General features: G+C 57.8%; 2 protein-coding genes across 2 annotated transcripts in view; both read right to left on the bottom strand.

Annotated features, from left to right (window-relative positions):
• The window catches only part of MRPS25 (mitochondrial ribosomal protein S25), a 63,553-nt gene extending 53,509 nt beyond the window's left edge, over positions 1 to 10,044 (bottom strand). Inside the window, exons 1-2 of the mRNA XM_062200512.1 lie at positions 9,839 to 10,044; positions 7,594 to 7,700 (exon numbers count right to left, since the gene is read on the bottom strand). Coding sequence (XP_062056496.1) covers positions 7,594 to 7,700; positions 9,839 to 9,972 — 241 coding nt within the window. The 5' untranslated portion in view covers positions 9,973 to 10,044. The remainder of the gene's footprint in view (positions 1 to 7,593; positions 7,701 to 9,838) is intronic.
• A 4,690-nt stretch (positions 10,045 to 14,734) lies between these two features.
• RBSN (rabenosyn, RAB effector) overlaps positions 14,735 to 25,370 on the bottom strand; it is a 30,507-nt gene continuing 19,871 nt past the window's right edge. Inside the window, exons 8-12 of the mRNA XM_062200504.1 lie at positions 24,062 to 24,132; positions 21,124 to 21,210; positions 20,203 to 20,305; positions 18,990 to 19,094; positions 14,735 to 18,320 (exon numbers count right to left, since the gene is read on the bottom strand). Coding sequence (XP_062056488.1) covers positions 17,184 to 18,320; positions 18,990 to 19,094; positions 20,203 to 20,305; positions 21,124 to 21,210; positions 24,062 to 24,132 — 1,503 coding nt within the window. The 3' untranslated portion in view covers positions 14,735 to 17,183. The remainder of the gene's footprint in view (positions 18,321 to 18,989; positions 19,095 to 20,202; positions 20,306 to 21,123; positions 21,211 to 24,061; positions 24,133 to 25,370) is intronic.

The following is a 25,370-nucleotide window of genomic DNA, read 5'->3' as shown; positions in this document are numbered from 1 at the left end:
CTCAGGAACCTGCTCCCTCTCCCTCAGGGCCCCTCCACAGCACTCCAAGCTCAGGAACCTGCTCCCTGCTCCCTCAGGGCCCTGCACACCACCCCAGGCTCAGGAACCTGCTCCCTGCTCCCTCAGGGCCCCTCCACACCACCCCAGGCTCAGCAACCTGCTCCCTGCTCCCTCAGGGCCCCTCCACACCACCCCAGGCTAGGAACTTACTCCCTGCTCCCTCAGGGCCCCGCACACCACCCCAGGCTCAGGAACCTGCTCCCTCTCCCTCAAGGCCCTACACACCACCCCAGGCTCAGGAACCTGCTCCCTGCTCCCTAAGGCCCCTCCACACCACCCCAGGCTCAGGAACCTGCTCCCTGCTCCCTCAGGGCCCTGCACACCACCCCAGGCTCAGGAACCTGCTCCCTGAGGGCCCCTGCACACCACCCCAGGCTCAGGAACCTGCTCCCTGCTCCCTCAGGGCCCTGCACACCACCCCAGGCTCAGGAACCTGCTCCCTGAGGGCCCCTCCACACCACCCCAGGCTCAGGAACCTGCTCCCTGCTCCCTCAGGGCCCCGCACACCACCCCAGGCTCAAGAACCTGCTCCCTCTCCCTCAGGGCCCTCGACACCACCCCAGGCTCAGGAACCTGCTCCCTGCTCCCTAAGGGCCCTGCACACCACCCCAGGCTCAGGAACCTGCTCCCTCTCCCTCAGGGCCCCTCCACAGCACTCCAAGCTCAGGAACCTGCTCCCTGCTCCCTCAGGGCCCCTCCACACCACCCCAGGCTCAGGAACCTGCTCCCTCTCCCTCAGGGCCCCTCCACACCACTCCAAGCTCAGGAACCTGCTCCCTGCTCCCTCAGGGCCCCTCCACACCACCCCAGGCTCAGGAACCTGCTCCCTCTCCCTCAGGGCTCCTCCACAGCACTCCAAGCTCAGGAACCTGCTCCCTGCTCCCTCAGGGCCCTGCACACCACCCCAGGCTCAGGAACCTGCTCCCTCTCCCTCAGGGCCCCTCCACAGCACTCCAAGCTCAGGAACCTGCTCCCTGCTCCCTCAGGGCCCCTCCACACCACCCCAGGCTCAGGAACCTGCTCCCTCTCCCTCAGGGCCCCTCCACAGCACTCCAAGCTCAGGAACCTGCTCCCTGCTCCCTCAGGGCCCTGCACACCACCCCAGGCTCAGGAACCTGCTCCCTGCTCCCTCAGGGCCCTGCACACCACCCCAGGCTCAGGAACCTGCTCCCTGCTCCCTCAGGGCCCTGCACACCACCCCAGGCTCAGGAACCTGCTCCCTGCTCCCTCAGGGCCCCTCCACACCACCCCAGGCACAGGAACCTGCTCCCTGCTCCCTCAGGGCCCCGCACACCACCCCAGGCTCAGGAACCTGCTGCCTGCTTCCTCCACAGCACCCCAGGCACAGGAACCTGCTCCCTGCTCCCTCAGGGCCCCGCACACCACCCCAGGCTCAGGAACCTGCTGCCTGCTTCCTCCACAGCACCCCAGGCACAGGAACCTGCTCCCTGCTCCCTCAGGGGCCTGCACACCACCCCAGGCTCAGGAACCTGCTCCCTGCTCCCTCAGGGCCCCTCCACACCACCCCAGGCTCAGGAACCTGCTCCCTCTCCCTCAGGGCTCCTCCACACCACCCCAGGCTAAGGAACCTGCTCCCTGCTCCCTCAGGGCCCTGCACACCACCCCAGGCTCAGGAACCTGCTCCCTGCTCCCTCAGGGCCCTGCACACCACCCCAGGCTCAGGAACCTGCTCCCTGAGGGCCCCTCCACACCACCCCAGGCGCAGGAACCTGCTCCCTCTCCCTCAGGGCTCCTCCACACCAGCCCAGGCTCAGGAACCTGCTCCCTTCTCTCTCAGGGCCCCGCACACCACCCCAGGCTCAGGAACCTGCTCCCTCTCACTCAGGGCAATGCACACCACCCCAGGCTCAGGAACCTGCTCCCTGCTCCCTCAGGGCCCCGCACACCACCCCAGGCTCAGGAACCTGCTCCCTCTCCCTCAGGGCCCTGCACACCACCCCAGGCTCAGGAACCTGCTCCCTGCTCCCTCAGGGCCCCGCACACCACCCCAGGTGCAGGAACCTGCTCCCTGCTCCCTCAGGGCCCCGCACACCACCCCAGGCTCAGGAACCTGCTCCCCCTCCCTCAGGGCCCTGCACACCACCCCAGGCTCAGGAACCTGCTCCCTGCTCCCTCAGGGCCCCGCACACCACCCCAGGTGCAGGAACCTGCTCCCTCTCCCTCAGGGCTCCTCCACACCTCCCCAGGCTCAGGAACCTGCTCCCTGCTCCCTCAGGGCCCTGCACACCACCCCAGGCTCAGGAACCTGCTCCCTGCTCCCTCAGGGCCCTGCACAGCACCCCAGGCTCAGGAACCTGCTCCCTGCTCCCTAAGGCCCCTCCACACCACCCCAGGCTCAGGAACCTGCTTCCTCTCCCTCAGGGCCCTGCACACCACCCCAGGCTCAGGAACCTGCTCACTGCTCCCTCAGGACCCTGCACACCACCACAGGCTCAGGAACCTGCTCCCTCTCCCTCAGGGCCCTGCACACCACCCCAGGCTCAGGAACCTGCTCCCTGCTCCCTCAGGGCCCCGCACACCACCCCAGGCTCAGAAACCTGCTCCCTGCTCCCTCCACACCACCCCAGGCTCAGGAACCTGCTCCCTGCTCCCTCAGGGCCCCGCACCACCCCATGCTCAGGAACCTGCTCCCTGCTCCCTCAGGGCCCTGCACACCACCCCAGGCTCAGGAACCTGCTCCCTGCTCCCTCAGGGCCCCGCACACCACCCCAGGCTCAGGAACCTGCTCCCCCTCCCTCAGGGCCCTGCACACCACCCCAGGCTCAGGAACCTGCTCCCTGCTCCCTCAGGGCCCCGCACACCACCCCAGGTGCAGGAACCTGCTGCCTCTCCCTCAGGGCTGCTCCACACCTCCCCAGGCTCAGGAACCTGCTCCCTGAGGGCCCCTCCACACCACCCCAGGCGCAGGAACCTGCTCCCTGAGGGCCCCTCCACACCACCCCAGGCGCAGGAACCTGCTCCCTCTCCCTCAGGGCTCCTCCACACCACCCCAGGCTCAGGAACCTGCTCCCTTCTCCCTCAGGGCTCCGCACACCACCCCAGGCTCAGGAACCTGCTCCCTCTCACTCAGGGCCCTGCACACCACCCCAGGCTCAGGAACCTGCTCCCTGCTCCCTCAGGGCCCCGCACACCACCCCAGGCTCAGGAACCTGCTCCCCCTCCCTCAGGGCCCTGCACACCACCCCAGGCTCAGGAACCTGCTCCCTGCTCCCTCAGGGCCCCGCACACCACCCCAGGTGCAGGAACCTGCTCCCTCTCCCTCAGGGCTCCTCCACACCTCCCCAGGCTCAGGAACCTGCTCCCTGCTCCCTCAGGGCCCTGCACACCACCCCAGGCTCAGGAACCTGCTCCCTGCTCCCTGCTCCCTCAGGGCCCTGCACACCACCCCAGGCTCAGGAACCTGCTCCCTGCTCCCTCAGGGCCCCTCCACACCACCCCAGGCTCAGGAACCTGCTCCCTGCTCCCTCAGGGCCCTGCACACCACCCCAGGCTCAGGAACCTGCACCCTGCTCCCTCAGGGCCCTACACACCACCCCAGGCTCAGGAACCTGCTCCCTGCTCCCTCAGGGCCCTGCACACCACCCCAGGCTCAGGAACCTGCTCCCTGAGGGCCCCTGCACACCACCCCAGGCTCAGGAACCTGCTCCCTGCTCCCTCAGGGCCCCGCACACCACCCCAGGCTCAAGAACCTGCTCCCTCTCCCGCAGGGCCCTCGACACCACCCCAGGCTCAGGAACCTGCTCCCTGCTCCCTCAGGGCCCTGCACACCACCCCAGGCTCAGGAACCTGCTCCCTCTCCCTCAGGGCCCCTCCACAGCACTCCAAGCTCAGGAACCTGCTCCCTGCTCCCTCAGGGCCCCTCCACACCACCCCAGGCTCAGGAACCTGCTCCCTCTCCCTCAGGGCCCCTCCACAGCACTCCAAGCTCAGGAACCTGCTCCCTGCTCCCTCAGGGCCCTGCACACCACCCCAGGCTCAGGAACCTGCTCCCTGCTCCCTCAGGGCCACTCCACAGCACCCCAGGCTCAGGAACCTGCTCCCTGCTCCCTCAGGGCCACTCCACAGCACCCCAGGCTCAGGAACCTGCTCCCTGCTCCCTCAGGGCCCTGCACACCACCCCAGGCTCAGCAACCTGCTCCCTGCTCCCTCAGGGCCCCTCCACACCACCCCAGGCTCAGGAACCTGCTCCCCCTCCCTCAGGGCCCTGCACACCACCCCAGGCTCAGGAACCTGCTCCCTGCTCCCTCAGGGCCCCGCACACCACCCCAGGTGCAGGAACCTGCTCCCTCTCCCTCAGGGCTCCTCCACACCTCCCCAGGCTCAGGAACCTGCTCCCTGCTCCCTCAGGGCCCTGCACACCACCCCAGGCTCAGGAACCTGCTCCCTGCTCCCTGCTCCCTCAGGGCCCTGCACACCACCCCAGGCTCAGGAACCTGCTCCCTGCTCCCTCAGGGCCCCTCCACACCACCCCAGGCTCAGGAACCTGCTCCCTGCTCCCTCAGGGCCCTGCACACCACCCCAGGCTCAGGAACCTGCACCCTGCTCCCTCAGGGCCCTACACACCACCCCAGGCTCAGGAACCTGCTCCCTGCTCCCTCAGGGCCCTGCACACCACCCCAGGCTCAGGAACCTGCTCCCTGAGGGCCCCTGCACACCACCCCAGGCTCAGGAACCTGCTCCCTGCTCCCTCAGGGCCCTGCACACCACCCCAGGCTCAGGAACCTGCTCCCTGAGGGCCCCTCCACACCACCCCAGAATCAGGAACCTGCTCCCTGCTCCCTCAGGGCCCCGCACACCACCCCAGGCTCAAGAACCTGCTCCCTCTCCCGCAGGGCCCTCGACACCACCCCAGGCTCAGGAACCTGCTCCCTGCTCCCTCAGGGCCCTGCACACCACCCCAGGCTCAGGAACCTGCTCCCTCTCCCTCAGGGCCCCTCCACAACACTCCAAGCTCAGGAACCTGCTCCCTGCTCCCTCAGGGCCCCTCCACACCACCCCAGGCTCAGGAACCTGCTCCCTCTCCCTCAGGGCCCCTCCACAGCACTCCAAGCTCAGGAACCTGCTCCCTGCTCCCTCAGGGCCCTGCACACCACCCCAGGCTCAGGAACCTGCTCCCTGCTCCCTCAGGGCCACTCCACAGCACCCCAGGCTCAGGAACCTGCTCCCTGCTCCCTCAGGGCCACTCCACAGCACCCCAGGCTCAGGAACCTGCTCCCTGCTCCCTCAGGGCCCTGCACACCACCCCAGGCTCAGCAACCTTCTCCCTGCTCCCTCAGGGCCCCTCCACACCACCCCAGGCTCAGGAACCTGCTCCCTGCTCCCTCAGGGCCCCGCACACCACCCCAGGCTCGGGAACCTGCTCCCTGCTTCCTCCACAGCACCCCAGGCACAGGAACCTGCTCCCTGCTCCCTCAGGGGCCTGCACACCACCCCAGGCTCAGGAACCTGCTCCCTGCTCCCTCAGGGCCCCTCCACACCACCCCAGGCTCAGGAACCTGCTCCCTCTTCCTCAGGGCTCCTCCACACCACCCCAGGCTAAGGAACCTGCTCCCTGCTCCCTCAGGGCCCTGCACACCACCCCAGGCTCAGGAACCTGCTCCCTGCTCCCTCAGGGCCCTGCACACCACCCCAGGCTCAGGAACCTGCTCCCTGCTCCCTCAGGGCCCTGCACACCACCCCAGGCTCAGGAACCTGCTCCCTCTCCCTCAGGGCCCCTCCACAGCACTCCAAGCTCAGGAACCTGCTCCCTCTCCCTCAGGGCCCCTCCACACCACCCCAGGCTCAGGAACCTGCTCCCTGAGGGCCCCTCCACACCACCCCAGGCGCAGGAACCTGCTCCCTCTCCCTCAGGGCTCCTCCACACCACCCCAGGCTCAGGAACCTGCTCCCTGCTCCCTCAGGGCCCCGCACACCACCCCAGGCTGAGGAACCTGCTCCCTGCTCCCTCAGGGCCCTGCACACCACCCCAGGCTCAGGAACCTGCTCCCTGCTCCCTCAGGGCCCTGCACACCACCCCAGGCTCAGGAACCTGCTCCCTGCTCCCTCCGGGCCCCTCCACACCACCCCAGGCTCAGGAACCTGCTCCCTCTCCCTCAGGGCCCTGCACACCACCCCAGGCTCAGGAACCTGCTCCCTGCTCCCTCAGGGCCCTGCACACCACCCCAGGCTCAGGAACCTGCTCCCTGCTCCCTCAGGGCCCTGCACACCACCCCAGGCTCAGGAACCTGCTCCCTCTCCCTCAGGGCCCTGCACACCACCCCAGGCTCAGGAACCTGCTCACTGCTCCCTCAGGGCCCTGCACACCACCCCAGGCTCAGGAACCTGCTCCCTCTCCCTCAGGGCCCTGCACACCACCCCAGGCTCAGGAACCTGCTCCCTGCTCCCTCAGGGCCCCGCACACCACCCCAGGCTCAGGAACCTGCTCCCTGCTCCCTCAGGGCCCCGCACACCACCCCAGGCTCAGGAACCTGCTCCCTGCTCCCTCAGGGCCCCTCCACACCACCCCAGGCTCAGGAACCTGCTCCCTGCTCCCTCAGGGCCCTGCACACCACCCCAGGCTCAGGAACCTGCTCCCTGCTCCCTCAGGGCCCTGCACAGCACCCCAGGCTCAGGAACCTGCTCCCTCTCCTGAAGGGCCCCTCCATACCACCCCAGGCTCAGGAACCTGCTCCCTGCTCCCTCAGGGGCCTGCACACCACCCCAGGCTCAGCAACCTGCTCCCTGAGGGCCCCTCCACACCACCCCAGGCTCAGGAACCTGCTCCCTCTCCCTCAGGGCCCTGCACACCACCCCAGGCTCAGGAACCTGCTCCCTGCTTCCTCCACACCACCCCAGGCTCAGGAACCTGCTCCCTGCTCCCTCAGGGGCCTGCACAGCACCCCAGGCTCAGGAACCTTCTCCCTGCTCCCCTCCACACCACTCCATGTATCAGCTCTGCTAGTCACACTCCGCCCACCCCGCCCTCTCCAAGTTCCTAAGCTGTCATGCCTTCTCCAGAGTTCCAGGCTTGAGCTGCTCTCCCCTATTTGACCCCCTGTAAATCACCAGGCCGGGCTGAGCTGGCCGGGCAGGAGCGCCTGGCTCACAGCACAGTGCCAACCTTCCTCTCGCACTCGCTCACAGTAAGGAGACGAGGAAGCTCCCCGCCACCTACGCTCTCCTCAGCCTGGAGTGGCCCAACATCTCACCTCGCAGCCCTTAGTCTCATCTTGCCCTGCAGATGAGACTTGTCCTGGCTTACTTTTCTTGTGCATCAGTGGCAATAAATCCTATCTCAGAGGAGGCATGGATTTAAGAGGGAAAAAAACCAAGAATGTGCAAAAAAGGCCCCCTGCAGTGGGAGGCAGGGACAACAGGCAAAGAGGCTGGGGGCGGGGTTCAGATTTCATCTCCACTGTGCACCCAGTTTGTGGGCGCTGAGGTGGCCCGGGACTGGGCGCTTGCGTTTCCCATCACGCCGGCTGCCCCGGCAGGAAGGAGGCTGCTGACGTCCCCACCAAGGCCCTCACTCACCCAAGTAGAAGCGCAGGAAGGGCGACGGCGTCATGTTCTTGAACATCATGATCTGCACCCAGGGGTTCCTGTACTGGATCTGAGGTATGTTGAAAAACACAAACTTCCTGCAAAGACAAGATGAAATCTAGGCATCATGTTTACCCTGAACTTCTGTGGACATATGTATTTTTCCAAAGGAAAACCAGAGGTTTCATCATTCTCCTAAGACCCTGCCCCCCAAAAAGGCTGAGAAAAACCACGGACAGGTGCTCTGACGGCGCCAGTGCCTGAATCACCCGAGCGCACCAGCAGGAAGCTAGACGTGGGGCAGTGGGACTCGAACCGGCGCCCATACGGCACACCGGCGCCCATACGGCACGCCGGCACTGGCAGGCAGCGGCTCCAAGCACAAGCACAGGTCTCGGCACCTGACATCTGCCTTTCGAGTTTCACCCCTGATGCCGAGCCTCACCGAGGTGTACTGCAGCCTTCTAAGAGAAGGGGCAAACCAACTCCACGGCCCTGTGGAGGTGCGGTGCTCCACAACGCAACCACACCTGCGTCACCGTGCTGCAGGCCCTGCCCTCCAGCGTGGCAGGCCCTGGCCAGAGACCTAAAGGATGGACAGCATCAGGGACGCCTGCAGCCTCCAAGAGCCCTTCTCTCCCTCACTGCTCCAGGCCCAGGCTGTCTCTGCCAGCCTTGCACTACTTTTCTAGGCAGGCCTGTTAAAGGTGCCGCAGACGAGCCTCAGTGACAACCCTGCTCCCACCACACCGACCCTCACACTGGGCACGCGGAGGTGCGGCAGTACCGAGGGCAGGACCCGTCTCCGAGCCAGCGGTGTGGCTGCACTCCTGGCTGGTGTGACGCAGGCCAAGTGGCTGCTGTGCACCTCACCAGCACCCCAGGGGGCAGCCGGCAAGTTGGAAGCTTGCAGGATGTGTGCAGAGAGCTGAAGAGCAGACCTGGGACTGAGCACACGTCCAGAGCCAAGGCGCTGAGTCCGCAGCTGAAATCAACAAGGATAACGAACGGCAAGAAAAACATAAGGATTTCAGAGATCAAAAAAGGGAAAAAAAACCGCCGTGCATCTGGCTCCACTTCCCAAGCTGCACTGACTCCAACACTGACTACTGTCCGATGCAGCACTCAGAAATGACTACGGGGACAACAGCGGTGGCCATCAGCAGCCAAGTCTTCCTCCTCCCTCGAGGGGTCAACAGGCGACACCCAGAGCTACAGAGAGAAAATTCTAATTCAACACACCTGCAGCTCAAGGCCTAGCAGACCACAGGTACAGGGCTGCAAGCCAAGGCAGAGTTCACACACTCGGGCTGGAGGCCTCGGCTCAACGCCCACCATGGAGACCCCAGAGCTTCCCGTCAACAGAGCAGGCCATAGCCACGCAGGAAGTTCCAGCGCCTTCAACGACTAGGACACAAATACACCAGGGATCCGAAAACGGCTTCGCTGAAGTTTGGGAGGCAAGGCAGTCAACAGCAGGTGGCAGGCTCTGCGCTCAGTTGTCTGAAAATTCTACAAGGTCGGACTTCTCAACTCAGCAGCAACCTGCCCCAAGTCACCGGGGCAGTCGGTGCAAGCAGCCAGGCTGCACACAGACGGGTCTGGGCCTCCACCCCGGGCCGCTGCCAGCCGGGTATCAGCGTCCCCGGATCCTGGAGCCCAGGGCTCCGGCTTGAGGACAAGGGCACGGGGCAGAGCCGAGCAGGGTCTTGGCCCTCAGACATGCGATCGCAGCTGATGCCCCCAGACGGCTCGCGCACGGCGGCTGCAGGACTGGTGTCGGGCACCCAGAATGGAGCAAGGCCCCAGCACGACATGCCGAGGGTACACGAACAAGCCAGGGCTCCGGCCACTCAAAACACCGGAGACGTACGTAACAGTCCGAACGGAGCACTTCTCCAAGGGCAACACCGGGCCTCCCGAGAAACCCGAAGGAGCTCCTTGGTGAAGGCCACCGAAGTTAGCAGCCCTCCCGGGTCTCACGTCACTCCGGGGTCGGCCCTGGGACAGGGCTGTCACCCCCAACTGGGACACCGGGAGAGGCCGGGGGCGCAGCCCACCCGTCGCCCCAGACCCCGACAGGACCAGCGGCGACCCCGACACCCGCCACGGAGCCGATGAGCGCGCGGGCGCCCCTCCCCGCATCCGCCTCGGCACCCCGGGGCTGTCAGCGGGCCGGCGAGGCCCCGGCCACGGCCCGCCCGGCAGGAGGCGGCCTCCCGGGGCTCCCACTGACCTGGCGCCCTCGCCCAGCTCCCCGTGCGTGTTGTAATTCACCGTCATAACCTTCACCGAGTCCTTGAACACCACGTTGCCCTGCCCCAGGTACTGCAGGGTGCGACGGATGGGGAAGCGGCCCTTCATAGGCATGGCGGCGGTGCGAGGCCGGCCGCGCGGCGATCGGCGCCCGAGAGTCTCACACGGCAGCAGCGGTGGGCCCGGCGGCCCGCGCGCCGCTTCTCCCGCGCAGGCTCACGGGAAACGCCTCCCCGCGGGCCGCGCGCGGCGCGAGGCAGCCTGGGACTTGTAGTCCCGGCCAGGTGGCCTCGGGCAGGTGTGGGCGCTCTTGCGCCGACAGGACACCCACCTGCTGGCAGGCTCCGCTCGGGAAGGTAGGCTCAGCTATTAAATTTAGGAGTTCTGAGTGCAGATTCAGGTCAGCTGATAAGTTGCTGTTCCACCGCCCAGTTCCAAAATGTGGAGTTTGAACTGTTTTTAACATTGACTAGAAAATCAAACCGATTTGCTAAAGGAAAATAAAAGTGGTTTGGGATCCTAGTTCCCCCACTCACCAGCTTCTCCGTAAACAAAGGATGGATGAGATGCCATTCAGAAGTGCTCAGCTCAGGGAGGTCTATTTCTCTTTCAAGTTTGAATGACTTTCCAGATACAAAATTCTAGGTTGGTGAGGTGTTTAAGTTTTAATATTTTACTCCCCACTTCTGTTTCTACATGATCTCATGATTAAATTAAATTACAGTGGGCCTGTGTCCTTCACAAGGTTATCTTGTCCCTCGGGGTTCTTTCAAGGTTTTTAACTGTCTGTGTACGCGGTGTGAGTACATTTCCCAGCGGTGTAGATTTGGGGTGTTTGTGTTCCCCGAGTGTTTCCGACCGAAGGCTGCCCTTTGCACTCAGGTCACCTATGTGTGGGTCTTTTGAGAAGACAAAGGCTTTATTATGGGTCAGTAGAAAGCAGAGAATCTGAGTCCAACCTGTCCGTGCGACTGATCAGGGCTCTGGACAAAGCTTTGTGAGTTAGGTTGGAAAGGGCTGGAAGGAGAAGTGCTGGTGGGGCAGTTTTCCCTGGGAGGGGCTTAGAATCCGGCCAGCACAGCACAATTTACATCCCAAGTCAGCTCAACTAAGAAAGCAGAACTTATTAAAAAAAAAAAAAATTTAAAGCACAAGATGAGGACACTGTCGGGAAGGCGTGGGGAGACAAACCAGGAAGCTTCTGAGCTTGAACCTGGTCATGAGTTTCCCACATCTGTGCTTTTGGTGTCTCCCTCTAGTTTTGGAAATTTCTTGTTAAGAGATTGCCTCTTCGGCCGGCGCCGTGGCTTTTGGTGTCTCCCTCTAGTTTTGGAAATTTCTTGTTAAGAGATTGCCTCTTCGGCTGGCGCCGTGGCTTAACAGGCTAATCCTCCGCCTTGCAGCGCCGGCACACCGGGTTCTAGCCCTGGTCGGGGCGCCAGATTCTATCCCGGTTGCCCCTCTTCCAGGCCAGCTCTCTGCTATGGCCCGGGAAGGCAGTGGAGGATGTCCCAAGTGCTTGGGCCCTGCACCCGCATGGGAGACCAGGAGAAGCACCTGGCTCCTGGCTTCGGATCAGCAAGATGCACCGGCCGCAGCGGCCATTGGAGGGTGAACCAACGGCAAAAAAAAGGAAGACTTTTCTCTCTGTCTCTCTCTCACTATCCACTCTGCCTGTCCAAAAAAAAAAAAAAATTTCCTCTTCAATCATTTTTTTCTCCTTTTAGAATTCCAATGACATCCATTTTATTTCTTTACGGTTGTCCCATAGTTCTTGGATGTGGTGTGTGTTGGTTTTCATTCTTTTCTCTGCATTTCAATCAGGAAGTCCCTGTTGACCTCCTTCAGTGTCACTGATCACCGGGCTGAGTCCAGCTTACTGAGGAGCCCATTAGGGCATTCCTCACTTGTCACCGTGCCTTTATTTTTTTTTTCTTTTTCTTTTCTTTTCTTTTTTTTTTTTTTTTTTTTTTTTTTTTGACAAGCAGTTAGACAGTGAGAGAGACAAAGAGAAAGGTCTTCCTTCCGTTGGTTCACCCCCCAAATGGCCACTACGGCCGGTGTGCTGTGCCTATCCGAAGCCAGGAGCCAGGTGCTTCTTCCTGGTCTCCCATGCGGCTGCAGGGGCCCAAGCACTCGGGCCATCCTCCACTGCCTTCCCAGGCCACAGCAGAGAGCTGGACTGGAAGAGGAGCAACCGGGACAGAATCCAGTGCCCCAACTGGGACTAGAACGTGGGGTACCAGCGCCACAGGCTGAGGATTAGCCAAGTGAGCTGCAGTGCCGGCCGGCAATTTGTTTATTGTTACCAGTAGACCTGGTAACATACTAATTGGTTTAATTTTTTTTAATTTGACAGGTAAAGTTAAAGAGAGAGAGAGAGAGAGAGAGAGAGAGAAAGGTCTTCCTTCCGTTGGTTCACTCCCCAAATGGCCACCATGGTGGGTGCTATGCCAATCTGAAGCCAGGAGCCAGGTGCTTCTTCCCAGTCTCCCATGCGAGTACAGGGCCCAAGGACTTGAGCCATCTTCCACTGCCCTCCCAGGCCACAGCAGAGAGCTGGACTGGAAGAGGAGCAACCAAGACTAGAACCCGGCATCCATATGGGATGCCGGCGCCGCAGGCGGAGGATTAGCCAAGTGAGCCACAGTGCCGGCCCCAGTAACTTACTAATTGTATTTCAAATTTCCTGTCTGATAATTTCATGAGTTCCGATGTTTGCTTTCTCTTGTCAAACTTTTTTCTTGCCTTTTAAGTATGAAATTGTTGTTTGGCAGTGGGGCAGAACTGCCTGGGTTAGGTCACAGGAACTGAGGTTAAATTTAGTGTGAGGATTTATGTCAGTGTGCTTGGGAGCTAAGTTTGCTGTGGCTGCCAAGTGTCAGAGGCGTTACCTCCCCCAGGTGTCTGATTTTATCTCCCCCTCTTCACTTTGGCCTTCCCTCAATATTCCCCCTCGGAGTCTGTGTCCTGAAGCTCTCAGCTGTGACCCCTGGTGAAGCCTGTCAGGGCGTGGGAAGGTGCAGGGGCAGGGCAGCATTCCATGATGCTATGATGAAGTCTTAGTATATGCACAGGCTTGGGTCCTTGGGCTGTTTCTTCCTTACCCTGCCTCCCACCTGGGGAAGGTGATGGCGGTAGTGATAAAAATGCCCTAGCCCAGAAGGGAAGGTCTCCTGAGGTTCCCCCCACCCCAGGGTGGACCTTTGTTAGGGGCAATCCACCAGGGGATCTTTCTCAGCAGTTCACCATGAGAACCAGGTGGGTTCCTAGAGGCGGAGCCCATGAGTGTGGTCAAGGGGGCTGGCCTCCCACTCCCCTGCCCCCAACAACTCACCAAACTATTGCTAAGTCTTAATAGCTACATCCAGGGCTTCTGCTCCAGGCCTCTGGACTGGCGGTGGGACCCTGAACACACCCCTCTCCAGATTTTAGGATGGCACTGTGCCCTGCAAACCTGGTTATCTGATATGTCCAAGAAAAATGAAACTTTTGTAGCTTTTTCTTGTTGTAAGGACAAAGTGATGATACCCAAGCTCTTTGAGCTGAAACCAGAAGTGGTTTCCAAAGTATTTTAAAAATTATGCCAGGCCTGCGAAGTTTTAGGCAGGGGAGCTTTTGCTCTTAAATCCACAGGAGGGGCTTCGACTAGATGGAACTCCCCTACCCCACTCCTGCCCACGTCAGAGACATGAGTACAAAGTAAGCAGCTTTGGGTTTGGAGTCAGAGAGGCCTGGGCCACGTTCAGCCTCACCACTCATTTGTTCCTCTGCAAACTGCAGTTGGTGGGAGACTGAAAGAGCACTGGTGGGGCCAGCAGCATCGTGGCACAGTGGGTGACGCTGCCAGTAACACCAGCATTACCATGTGGGCACTGGTTGGTGTTGTGGCTGCTCTACTTCCAATCCAGTTCCCTGCTAATGGCCTGGGAAAAGCAGAAGAAAGATGACCCAAGTGTTTGGGTCCTTGCCATTGAGGCCATTTGGAGAGTAAACCAGCAGATGGACGACCTCCCTCCCTCTCTGAACCCTTTCAAATAAGTAAATCTTAAAAAAAAAAAAACACACACACAAACCACTCTGACCCAGAGTGAACATTAAATATTATCCCCTCCTTGCTTTGTAAGCTGGACGTCCTGGGGAGGTCTGTGTCAAGGACCAGGTGAAGTCACCGTCAGAAACTGTTCAGCACCCACATCCTTTCCCACTGCCCTGTGCGCCCCCTTTGAGCCCCACACAACGCTTCAGCACTGCCCTGTTCCACACCTCACCAACCACAAACTCTCCTAGCTATTGAGGGCAAAGCGAATCAGACACACCTGGGTTGCAATACGCATTTTTCCACTGTGTGACCCAGGCCAGGATAACTTCTTTAACCTGGGTTGGGCCAGGCCAAAGCCAGGAGCCTCTGCTGGTCTCCCCAGTGTGTAGCAGGGACCCAAACACTTGGGCCATTTTTTGCTGCTTTTCCCAAACCGTGAACAAGGGACTAAATCATCAGTGGAGCAGCCAGGACTCGAACTAGTGCCCAGATGGGATGGCAGCATCACAGGCAGCCGCTGTGCCACGACGCCGGCCCCCACACCTGCAGCAGTGCTGAGCCTGGCACAAGTGGCAGTAGGGGTCCTCCACCTTGCCGAGCCTGTTTCCTCCGGGCTGACAGGGGTAGGAGGATTATGAAGGGCTTGTGCTCTATCGCGCATTGGACCCACTCTGCTGGAATAACGAGGTAAGGACAGAACTGGAACCCATACTTATCCCTAGTTTGCTCCAGGGACCTTGACTTTGGGGGCCTTAATCAGACAAGACTCAGGAACTAGGCCTATCTTCTGATGCTGTCACTTGGAACACATGTGCACACACACTCAAGCAGTATCATGTGTTATTTTATTTTTTAAAAAAAGCTCCAATACAAGGCCTCAGAGTAGTGCATGCAAATCAACGACCCTCAGACTGACAGTCACTGTCAGGCGACCAGCACAACCTGCTGCTCCAGTCTGAGCTGCTGCAGACCCGCCTCTCATGCTGAGTCCCACCACCTAACCACGCCAACGGCCAGCACACCGCATGGCTCAGGATGACTCAGGTACATTGTAGGAACTGAACAGCAAAGATACACTGATCTGCGAGTACAGTGAGTAAGTGTCCTTAGTGTATTAGACCAGGGGCGGGGGATACAGACGAGGTATAAAAGGGAAAAGGCAGGAAGCGACTTCGTTGATGTCCGAGTCCCCGAAGTCTCTTCCATGTAGGACCATGATCAGTGCCTGGGGTCTGCCAACGCCACATCCAGAACCTGCTCATGGACGACAAGATGAAGCAAGGCTGCAGTCAGGTGAGCTAAAACCTGACGCAGTGGTTACGACACACAGGCCAGCTTTTCCTGCTGTCAACCATGTGCCTGCATGAATTCTGGGAATTGGCACAGCCAAGGGGTGGAGAATTTTAACTCCCGTCATGTTCACATTCACATACGAACACAGAGCCATGGGGAAAAGCAATGAGAGCACAGGGATTTCAGTTTGGTTTACTACAGCCAGCAAGTCGGGTTTTTAAGACAGCTTTTACCGAGGTTTCCTTTGTTCCCCCGATGCTGTTAATTACTTACAGATGATTCCTGCGGGTGACTTCAGGAAAGGGTACATTTAGTGGATTAGCCTCAGCTGAAGTCACCAGCTACTTGAGCCACGTTCTCACAGCAGAGTGTGACGGCAAGCGGCATTCAGCTCCCGGAGCTGCCTTGTTTCCGGTGCAGAGCCACCTACTCTCCAGTCAGGAAGCAACAGCATGAAGGGCATGGCCTCGGGGGAGAGGGGAAACCCCCACCACTGCCGTAGCTACCTGCTCCCCCACTTCCCAAAGCCACCGCAACAGCCGACAAGGGCTGGTCAGCGGCTTCATGCAGAACTTCATTTTCCTTTTGTTTGTGAACAGAACCCAGAGGCGACGGGTCCTCCACACACACCCCCACCCTTCCCTATTTCCACATCTCCAAAGAAAAAGACCCAGAAAATGTGAAATATCACTAGCGCCGACATAGGTTTTTACACCCAGAGAATTCAGCCATTCCCACTCCCACTATCAGTAGGATCTTCTCCAGCATGAAATGAATTAACTCTCACATCAGTAACCAAAGGATGGCGCAGAGTTAGCTGAGGGTATAAAGTGACGAGTGGTCAGCCATTGTTCATTAATTAGCAACTGTAACTGCAGAAACCCTACCCAGAGCCAAGCACACCTGGGTGTCATGACGTCAGAGGTCAGCAAAGGGTTCATGAGGGTCCTGGAAACCGAAGCACCAGGGCTCAGTTAGTCCATTCCCTTTCTACCTTTGCCTGGTGCAGAGGTGAAGCACGGCAGAGCCAGCGCCAGGACCCTGGGCTGATCCTCTTCACAGATGTCCGTGTCGGTAGCAACAGATCTCACCAGCGCCCCAGGTCAGGACGGGATGATTCCGAAGGAAGAAGGCTGATGGAGCGGCTTTGGCTTGTGGTTTATCCTGTGACTCCGGGAGGCTTCCTGACCCCAATTCCTACATTACACACTGGGCCCTCCAAAGAGGCCCACAGCAGAGTAGTTCTGCCAAAACTCTGCAGGGAGGTTTCTCTGGGGATAGACAATTTCCATCAGAACCATGTATATATAGAAACTCTTTTCCCAAATACTAAAATCAACCAGAACATTAGCCATGCCCATTTTCTGAAAAGATCATGATCAAACCCACCTTGCTACCCCTCACTGGGAGCTTAACAAACAGGAACTTACAGAGAGGCAAACAGATCCTGCAAGATATTAAAGAGAGGTGCTGGGCTCTTCCTGGATCTGGACTCTTGCCCTCACTGCAGCCCCTCTCCCCCCTGCTGCACAGGCCTGGGTGAAACAGAACCCATGGCCCGCAAGAGACTGACTTCCACGGGGCCAGAGCAGAGCAGTTAAGGGACTCCATCCCGCCCTTCTCGGCCCAGGGCGGGCCTAGGAAAAGCTGCTCTCTAACACTGCAGACCCAACCCGGCAGCAGCAAAGGGACCCAGGAGGTATATGGTCACCATTTCTGCCCTGGGCCCAACAGAGTTTCTCCTGGGTAGTGAGAATATGAAGTCCCTTTGAAAGGGGAAAACCTCCAATTTTAAAAAAAAAAAAAAAAAAAGGAAAAGCAGCACATCAGTGCTGATTCCTCCTGTTCTGGATCCCATTTTATTATTCATCTGTAGTGGAAATGCCTCAAAGTGCACAGCACACGTCAGCAGACTGTGCACCTGGACTCCCGCCCCGCCTCCCTGCCAATCCCACCTGCCTTTCTGCTGCCAGGCCCCTCCCACCGCTGCTCAGTCGGGGCCCCCTTTCTGCCTGGCCAGGGTGCGCTTCAGCTCCCGCAGGTTCTCCGTCAGGACCTCCACCTCGTCCAGGCGGCCACACTGCTTGGCATCGAAGATGTAGGCCTTGATGTTGTCAATCTGCTGCAGCAGGAGCTCCTCCTCTATGGGCTCCTCGGCCTCAGCCCCGCTGTCACTGTCCACATCGAAGGGGTTGGGACCGGCAGGCTCCTCAAAGGGGTTGCCAGGGACAGGAGGGCTGGAGGGCCTCAGGCGGGGAGACTCCTTCTCCTCCTCAAAGGGGTTGGGCGCCGGCGAGTCTGGACTTGTGAAGGGATTCCCTGCCACGACCTCTTCCTCAAAAGGATTATACTCTTTTGGGACAAGGGCTGCAGAGCTGATGGACGCCTCTGCAGCGGGAGGGTGCGTGGGATCCTCCTCTCTGGGGCTGGCGAGGTCTTCCTCTTCAAAGGGGTTTAGGGAGGGCACCTCGTTTGGCTGAGACGTGGAACCCTGGGGAGGGCCTTTCTGGCCGCAGGCTGAGGGCCCAGCCCACACTAGGTCAGGTCCCTGCGCTGGGCTGGGGGAAGAGGCCGTGGGAGCCGTGCTGCTCTGCCCTGAGGAAGGGCCCAGATCCAGCGCATACGCAAGGTGGGGGCGGGGCTCCCTGCTGGGCTCCAGCTGAAAAGGCCCAATTTCTCTGAAGTCCAGGGACCGAGTGCACGTGTGCAGGGACGCCACCCGGAACTGTTCCAGTTCTCGCTCCCACTCCCGCTCCCGGAGTCTCTGCAGCTGCTCCCGCTGCAGGTCCTCCTCCTCGGCCTGCCTCCGGGACAGCTCGATGGCCTTCTCTACCTGCTGCTGCTCGTAGGCGTCCTGCAGCTGCCGCAGGTTCTCCTGCAGCGTGCGCACCTCGTCGCTACGGCCGGCAGCCCTGGCCTGCCCGATGAACGACGTGATGTTGTGGATCTGCTGCAGCAGGGGGTCGGGGTCTTCACTCTGTCCCTGACATCTCGACAGTGGGAGCCAGCCCTCAGCCTTTCTCAGAGGGGCAGGGCCCCTGGGCAGGGATGCCAGCTCCCCGTTGGCCGTGCGAGACGTTGGGCCACTCTGCCTTTCCTCAAGTCTTCGCTGGGACTCAAGAGCTACCTGGGGAGACACCAAAGCCAGGTGGTCAGCACAGTCACCAGGCCAACAGCAGCCCCACTGCCAGTCACTCGCCACAGTCCCTCTATCCCTGGGCCAGTGACACTCAGTCTCCCATCTTAAGACTAATGTAGCCAACCGCTAAAATCAAATCAAGCCGGTATTTGGGGGGTGGGGGAGGTTGGAAGGCAGATAGTGATCTTCTAAAAGAAAATAATGAATAACAGAAAACAAGGGTGAAGATTTCCTCCTTCTGAAACTCACTGCTCTTAAACACCCGAGGCCATGACTGTCCTACACTAGAGTCTCGTGCATGTCTGACACACAGGACTGCCTGTTTAACTGCACACTCCAACACGTCCTACAGGACGCTCCTGGTGCCTGGGTCCTCGGCAACCCCCGCCCGAGGGAGAACTGCCAGCCTCTCTGGGGTTCTACACCTGGCCAAGCCTCTGAAAGGGAAACAAGACCCAGGGAGAAAACCAAACCAGTGTTCTGGTTTCTGCAGGTGAGCGTGAGGCCAGGACACAGTTCTGAAGAAGGAAGCTTGAGAGAGCAGCAGGTTCTCCCTCACTGCAGCCCCTCACAGAATCTCCTGGGAGCCACAGAGGCCTCAGCCTCAGACACCTCAAGGCCGCAGTGGCTGGTGCCGCCTGCCTGAACACCACGCACCTGTCTCTCCATGATCCTCTTCCTCTCCATGTCCTGCTTCCTTTTCTTTTTCAGGTCCTCAAATTGTTCTTTGGTTGGCAGTGACATTAAGCCAAGCAACTTTTCCTGTAGGGAATTACAGACAATTTCACACTTAAACTTCATGGGTGATAAGCACCCACTTGAACTAGGCCACTTCATCCTCGGGGAGAGACTGAGTTCTGGTAGCAGGAAGGAGCTGACCTTGTAAAGGCCAGAGGCAGCGTCCCTGCGGGCCTGCCTTCCCTTGTGCATGCTCAACACCACACAGCCCAGGGACCCGACGTCAGCTCCTTCACAGACCCTCCCCTTCTCCACGGCACCTTCCTCCACCTTACAGAGTGTGTTAGCTGCTCACTTTCTGTCCCTCTCTCAGGAACGTAAGGCTCACAAACGGGAACCTGTGTCTTTTTTTGTTCACTGCAGGACTTCAGGCACCTAGACCGTGGCCTGTTACCCAGCAGGCACTGACTAAACGACTGCTAACCCCAGCACCAAGGCCTCATCCTATCCACTGCTGTGTTAGGAAACCAACCCCACGGGACGCTACTGAGTGTCCCCGTCAGGGAGCCGTCAGGTTGCTGTGACTCTCAGAAAGCTCTCAGAGGAAGGAAGACACAACTCTAACAGCTAGGTCTCACAGCTCTAACCACCAAGGTCTGGCTGCCCTGGGACCTTACAGCCGGCGACCTGGGCGAGTCCTTCAGGAGCTTATCCTAAGGCAGTCTCCTATCCTGGCCACATTGTGAACAGCAAAACATGAGAATCCACAAATGCCACTGCAAGGGAGGGGAAAGGATGGCACACACAGTCAAAGCAGGACTCTGCAGGCATCCCAGCGCAGTGGCGAGGCTGTGTACCAAAGCTCTCAGGATACAAGCCAGCAGTGAAAAGGGAAGACACACACTTGCAAATATGTACTGCTTATAACTACCATTTATTTTAAAATGCAAATGGAAATAAAAGGAATATATGAGAATGACAAGTGAGTGTACTGGGGACATAGCATTAAAAGTAGTGTTATTTGTGTCTGAAATCCAGATGATTCTCTACATGTGGCATGATGCATTTATAATCCTAGAAAGTAATCAACGTATAAATAGGAAACAAGCCATGGGCACAGATCTGCCTTCTGAGAGGTGGACGAGCAGGACAGGCCAAGTGCAATGTTTGTGCCGCCCCAGGATGGCTTTACCTGCACAAAAAGTGTAGCTGAGTATCTGATCATCCTCTGCAGCCGCAAAGTGTTTGGATGTGGTGGAGGGTCCTGGTTCAAGCCTAAGGTTAAGATCTTCTTACTGAATTGGAACAAACACATCAATGTAACGGGCACTGCCAGCCTCAGAGACAGGGGTCAAAGTCTGTGGAGGCACCAGGCTTTCATGCTGGGAAGACAGGTGCAAACAGGTGAGTGACTCCACTCAGGTTTCCTCCAAGGACAAGGCCACTTCTTACCCTTTGGCGACACCCAGGGCCCCTATCACAGCCCAGGGTGCATGTCAAATGCTCAGTCAGCAAGGAACTAACCACATACAACCTGTACGACTACATAGGGTCTGGCATTCAGAAGGGCCCCATGCTTGCCTTAATGCTCTACTGTCCCTATCTTAAAATTCTTAATACATTTTGAACAGCGGTCAGCGTGTTCCTTTTGTTCTGGGCCTTGTGAATTATGTAGCCAGCCCTGCATGTCTGGTGGACAAAAATCCTTCATCTTAGTTCTCCCTGGAGTACCTGTACCTCTTGTAGTTCAGGCTGACTGAACCCCGATACCCAAACCTCGTTTGAAAAGCAGCTGAGGACTTGAAGAGCAAGAACACACTTGAAAAGAGAGCCTGGGTTTCTCTCTCTCTTGGCTCCATCACTCTGCCAGCTGTGGCATCTCTTCTCACCTATGAAATAGGCCTGTGAATCCCTAGCTCACAGGGCAACTGGGTACAATAAATGAGCTACTCTGAGGAAACAGCCAGGGACTGGCACATGGTCAGTGTCAGTTACCAGCTCTTTAACAAAGAGTTAAAAGCAGAGCTGGCTCCTTCGCAGGCCTCCTCTCACATGTGTTTGCCACCCCCCACTTCATGAAAACACACCTTCTGCACTCAGAGGTAAAACTTACCTTAAAGCATCTATTAGCTCATACACCTTCTGCACCTCCACTCGAAGGTCATTTGCGTGTTCCAGACTATAGGTTGTCTCACCGGCACTAAGGAGGAATCACAGAACATTGATCTGAGCTTCCCCATGCTGACTGGAGACTGTAGTAGGGGCCTCGTAGGGGAGATGCAGCTACTGCTCTCAAAGGGGCACTCTGGACTCTCAGACACAGTGTAGTGCTCACTGCCTGGACTGAACTCAAGCAGCAGCCCCTCTCTCACCTGCAGATCCCACAGGGACAAAGGTGTGCTTGACCCCAACGACGCACTTTAAACGCATCACCAAAACACAGCAGCTGAACCTAGCCCACTCACTTCTCAACAGCTTCCCTGTACATTGTAAGCTGCACCAAGAGGTTTACTGAATGAGGCGCCATCCGCCTTCTCTCAGTCAACTCTACGCAGCGGAAAGAAGACAGCTGGAGCACTGCTGGGGGACCCCAACGGCCGGGCAAGCCATGCACGCAGGGCACAGTCCGGGTCTCACAATCACTCCCTGCCTGAAAAAGCATTCTGACTCCACACCGGGCAGGGTGGGAGCAGTGCGGCCACAGGAGAGTGCGGATTATCAAGGAAGGCCAGAGGTGGCTCAGCCCAAGTCTCAGAGGCACAGCAGCAATCATCTCATGATGTTATACTGCTCCCTCCCAAGCCTGTCACTAGCCCCAGACTGCTGAATTCCAAGGGCTGTGATTAGGGCTTTCCATTTTTATAGCATCAGTGACCAATGGGCCAAGGGGAACGTTTCAGGAGATCACTCAGCTTCAGCCACGGCCCCTCAACTCCCTGCCAGAGGCAGCAGCAATTCAAGCTAAACAAGCAGAAAAGGTTGCTGTCTTCACCTATTTTTCTGTCTATAAACAGTCCTAGCTGGAAAACCACTGCTGTGTCTTATAATGTGAGGATTCTCTCGGTGCACAGTTTTACAAAGAGAACATCAGACGGGCAATGAGAACACACCGCCAACCACATGGAAAATGACAAGGTGTGCCCAAACCGGAAATTCTGCTTCCTCTGGTCTCAGTTACATCAACCAATAGCTGAAAGCCTGGGTATACACCAAGGAGAAATGAGAACGTGTCCACCAGAAAGACCTGTAGGTGAGTACTGTAGGAGAACTACTCCTAACAGCCCCAGGTGGAACCAACACAAATGTTCATCAAGTGATGAACGGATCAGCTAAATACACACATTCAAATAAACGGAATAACGTACTGACATGTGCATGATGCCTGTGTGAAGGAAACCAGACATAAAAGATTACATATTTAGAGTTGTATTTATAGGGAATGCCAAAAAAAAGACAAACCTACAGAGTCAGAACATAGACCAGGGATTACCAGGGAGAGGGGTGATTAATAATGAATACAAAGGGGGCCAGCGCCGTGGCGCAGTAGGTTAATCCTCCGCATGCAGTGCCAGCATCCCATATGGGCACCAATTCTAGTCCCGGCTGCCCCTCTTCCAGTCTAGCTCTCTGCTATGGCCTGAGAAAGCAGTGGAAGATGGCCCAAGTCCTTGGGCCCCTGCACCCACGTGGGAGACCAGGAAGAAGCACCTGGATCCTGGCTTCGAATTGGCACAGCTCCAGCCGTTGCGGATCCAACAGAAGGAAGACCTTTCTCTCTGTCTCTTCTCTCACTGTCTGTAACTCTAACTCTCAAATAAAATAAATAAAATCTTTAAAAAAAATAATGAATACAAGGTTTCTTTTTATTTTTAAGATTTATTTTATTTATTTGAAAGACAGAGTTAGAGACAGAGAGAGAAGTCGTCCATCCGCTGTTTCACTCCCCAGATGGCCGCAACGGCTGGAGCTGCGCTGATTCTGCGCCGATCCTGCGCCAGGAGCCAGGAGCTTCTTCTGGGTCTCCCACGTGGGTGCTGGGGCCCAGACTTGAGCCATCTTCTACTACTATACCAGGCCATAGCAAAGAGCTGGATCGGAAGAGGGGCAGCCAGGGCTAGAACCGGCGCCCATATGGGATGTGGGCGCTTCAGACCAGGGCTTTAACCCGCTGCGCCATAGTGCCAGCCCCCTAATACAAGGTTTCTTATCAGGGAAATAATATGTTTGGCATTAAGACAGTGGGGATGCACAACTTTGTGAATACACTAAACAAACACCACTGAAGGGTATACTATAAAAAGGTGGATTTTGGGGCTGGCACTGTGGCGTGGCAGGTAAAGCCACCGCCTGCAGTGCCAGTATCCCATATGAGTGCCGGTTCAAGTCCTGGCGGCTCCTCTTCCGATCCAGCTCTCTGCTGTGGCCTGGGAAAGCAGTAAGATAATGGCCCAAGTCCTTGGGCCCCTGTATCTGTGTTGGATACACGGAAGAATCTCCTGGTTCCTGGTTTCAGTCACCACATCTCCAGCTGTTGTGGCCAACTGAGGAGTGAACCAGCAGATGAAGATCTCTTTCTCTACCTCTCCTCTATGTAATTCTGACTTTCAAGTAAATAAATAAATATTTTTAAGAAAATTTTGCCTTTCAAATAAATAAATAAATAAAAATCTTTTTTAAAAAAGGGGGAGGTGGGTTTTATGGCAAACTACACCTAGATTTAAGAAGAAAAATAAACAGCAGGCTAGATTTGCCCTGGGGTGGAGCCTGCCAACCCCTACTTAAAGGAAAAGGGCTGTGCTGAGCCCCGAGGCCTCAACGCCACGCTGAAGCAGCTCCTCACCCGCATGAGCATGAGCCCCACTGCACTCTTCTCACACTGTCCACAAAGCTCCTGCGTGCAGCGTGGGATCCACTTAAATACGGACATAAAGAACCACCTCCTCAGCCGGCCACAGAGAAAAACGATGGCTAGAGCTAAGCTTCCCATTTTCCGCTGCTGAGAAACTGACCTGAAACAGTCACTACTGCATTGGAACAGAGGGGCAACTTACTTTAATGATGCTGCCATCCTGATGTACTCAGGGGCCTTCTGGTCAACCTTGTCCATACAAAGTCGCAATTTCTAAGAACAAAAAGAAGTGGTGAGTGACGCTCTCCAATCACAGAAACTTCCCAGAACTGAGGCTCCAGCCAGAGATGCACTACAAAATGCTCCTTTTCCAAAAATGGGTTTTTAAAATTCTATCAATTTCCTAACTTATAAATTCGCTTTTCAAGCAGAAAATCTTTCAAGAAAGGAGAGGAAAGGCAGAGCCTCTAACAGGACGTTTCCGAGGGGAGAAGATCTTCTGGAGCACAAGCCAAGGTAGCCAGCAAGACAGAGAAAAGGAACCAGCGGCTACATTCTCTCTCTGACCCAGCACCATCCAGGCTCACTTCAAAACAGAAGGAAGCAGAGAGCACAATGACCATCTACAAAAATGAGATACCAGGCTGGCGCCGTGGCTCAACAGGCTAATCCTCCGCCTAGCGGCGCTGGCACACCGGGTTCTAGTCCCAGTCGGGGCACCAGATTCTGTCCCGGTTGCCCCCCTTCCAGGCCAGCTCTCTGCTATGGCCCAGGAGTGCAGTGGAGGATGGCCCAAGTGCTTGGGCCCTGCACCCACATGGGAGACCAGGAGAAGCACCTGGCTCTTGCCTTCGGATCAGCGCAGTGCGCTGGCCGCAGGGCGCCGGCCGCGGCAGCCATTGGAGGGTGAACCAACGGCAAAGGAAGACCTTTCTCTCTTTCTCTCTCTCTCACTGTCCACTCTGCCTGTCAAAAATTTAAAAAAAAAAAAAAAAATGAGATACCGGGGTGGGCATTGTGGCATGATAGGTTAAGCTGCTGCTTGACAGGAGTGCTGGTTCAAGTCCAGCACCTCCACTTCCAATCCACCTTCCTGCTAGTGTGCCTGGGAAGGCAGTGGACGGTGACCCAGGACCTTGGGTCCCTGCCATCCCTGTGGGAGATCTGGATGGAGTGCTTGGCTTTGGCACAGTCCAGCCCTGGCTGTTGTGGGCATTTGGGGAGTGAATCAGAGCATGGAAGAGCTCTGTCTCTCCCTCTCTGTCACTCTGCCTTTCAAATAAATAAACAAATCTTAAAGGCACAGCATAAAGATAAATGAATGACTTTGTTTTTAACAAATGAGATACCAGGGGCCAGCACTCTGGCACAGTAGGTTAAAGCCCTGGCCTGAAGCACCGGCATCCCATATGGGCACCGGTTCTAGTCCCAGCTGCTCCTCTTCCAATCCAGCTCTCTGCTATAGCCTGGGAAAGCAGTAGAAGATGGCCCAAGTCCTTGTGCCCCTGCAC

Source organism: Lepus europaeus, chromosome 9 (assembly GCF_033115175.1).
Source record: "Lepus europaeus isolate LE1 chromosome 9, mLepTim1.pri, whole genome shotgun sequence".
In the NCBI taxonomy this organism is placed as follows: Eukaryota; Metazoa; Chordata; class Mammalia; order Lagomorpha; family Leporidae; genus Lepus; species Lepus europaeus.
The sequence above is the reverse complement of the archived record's forward strand: the minus strand, read 5'-3'. Positions and strand labels throughout refer to the sequence as shown.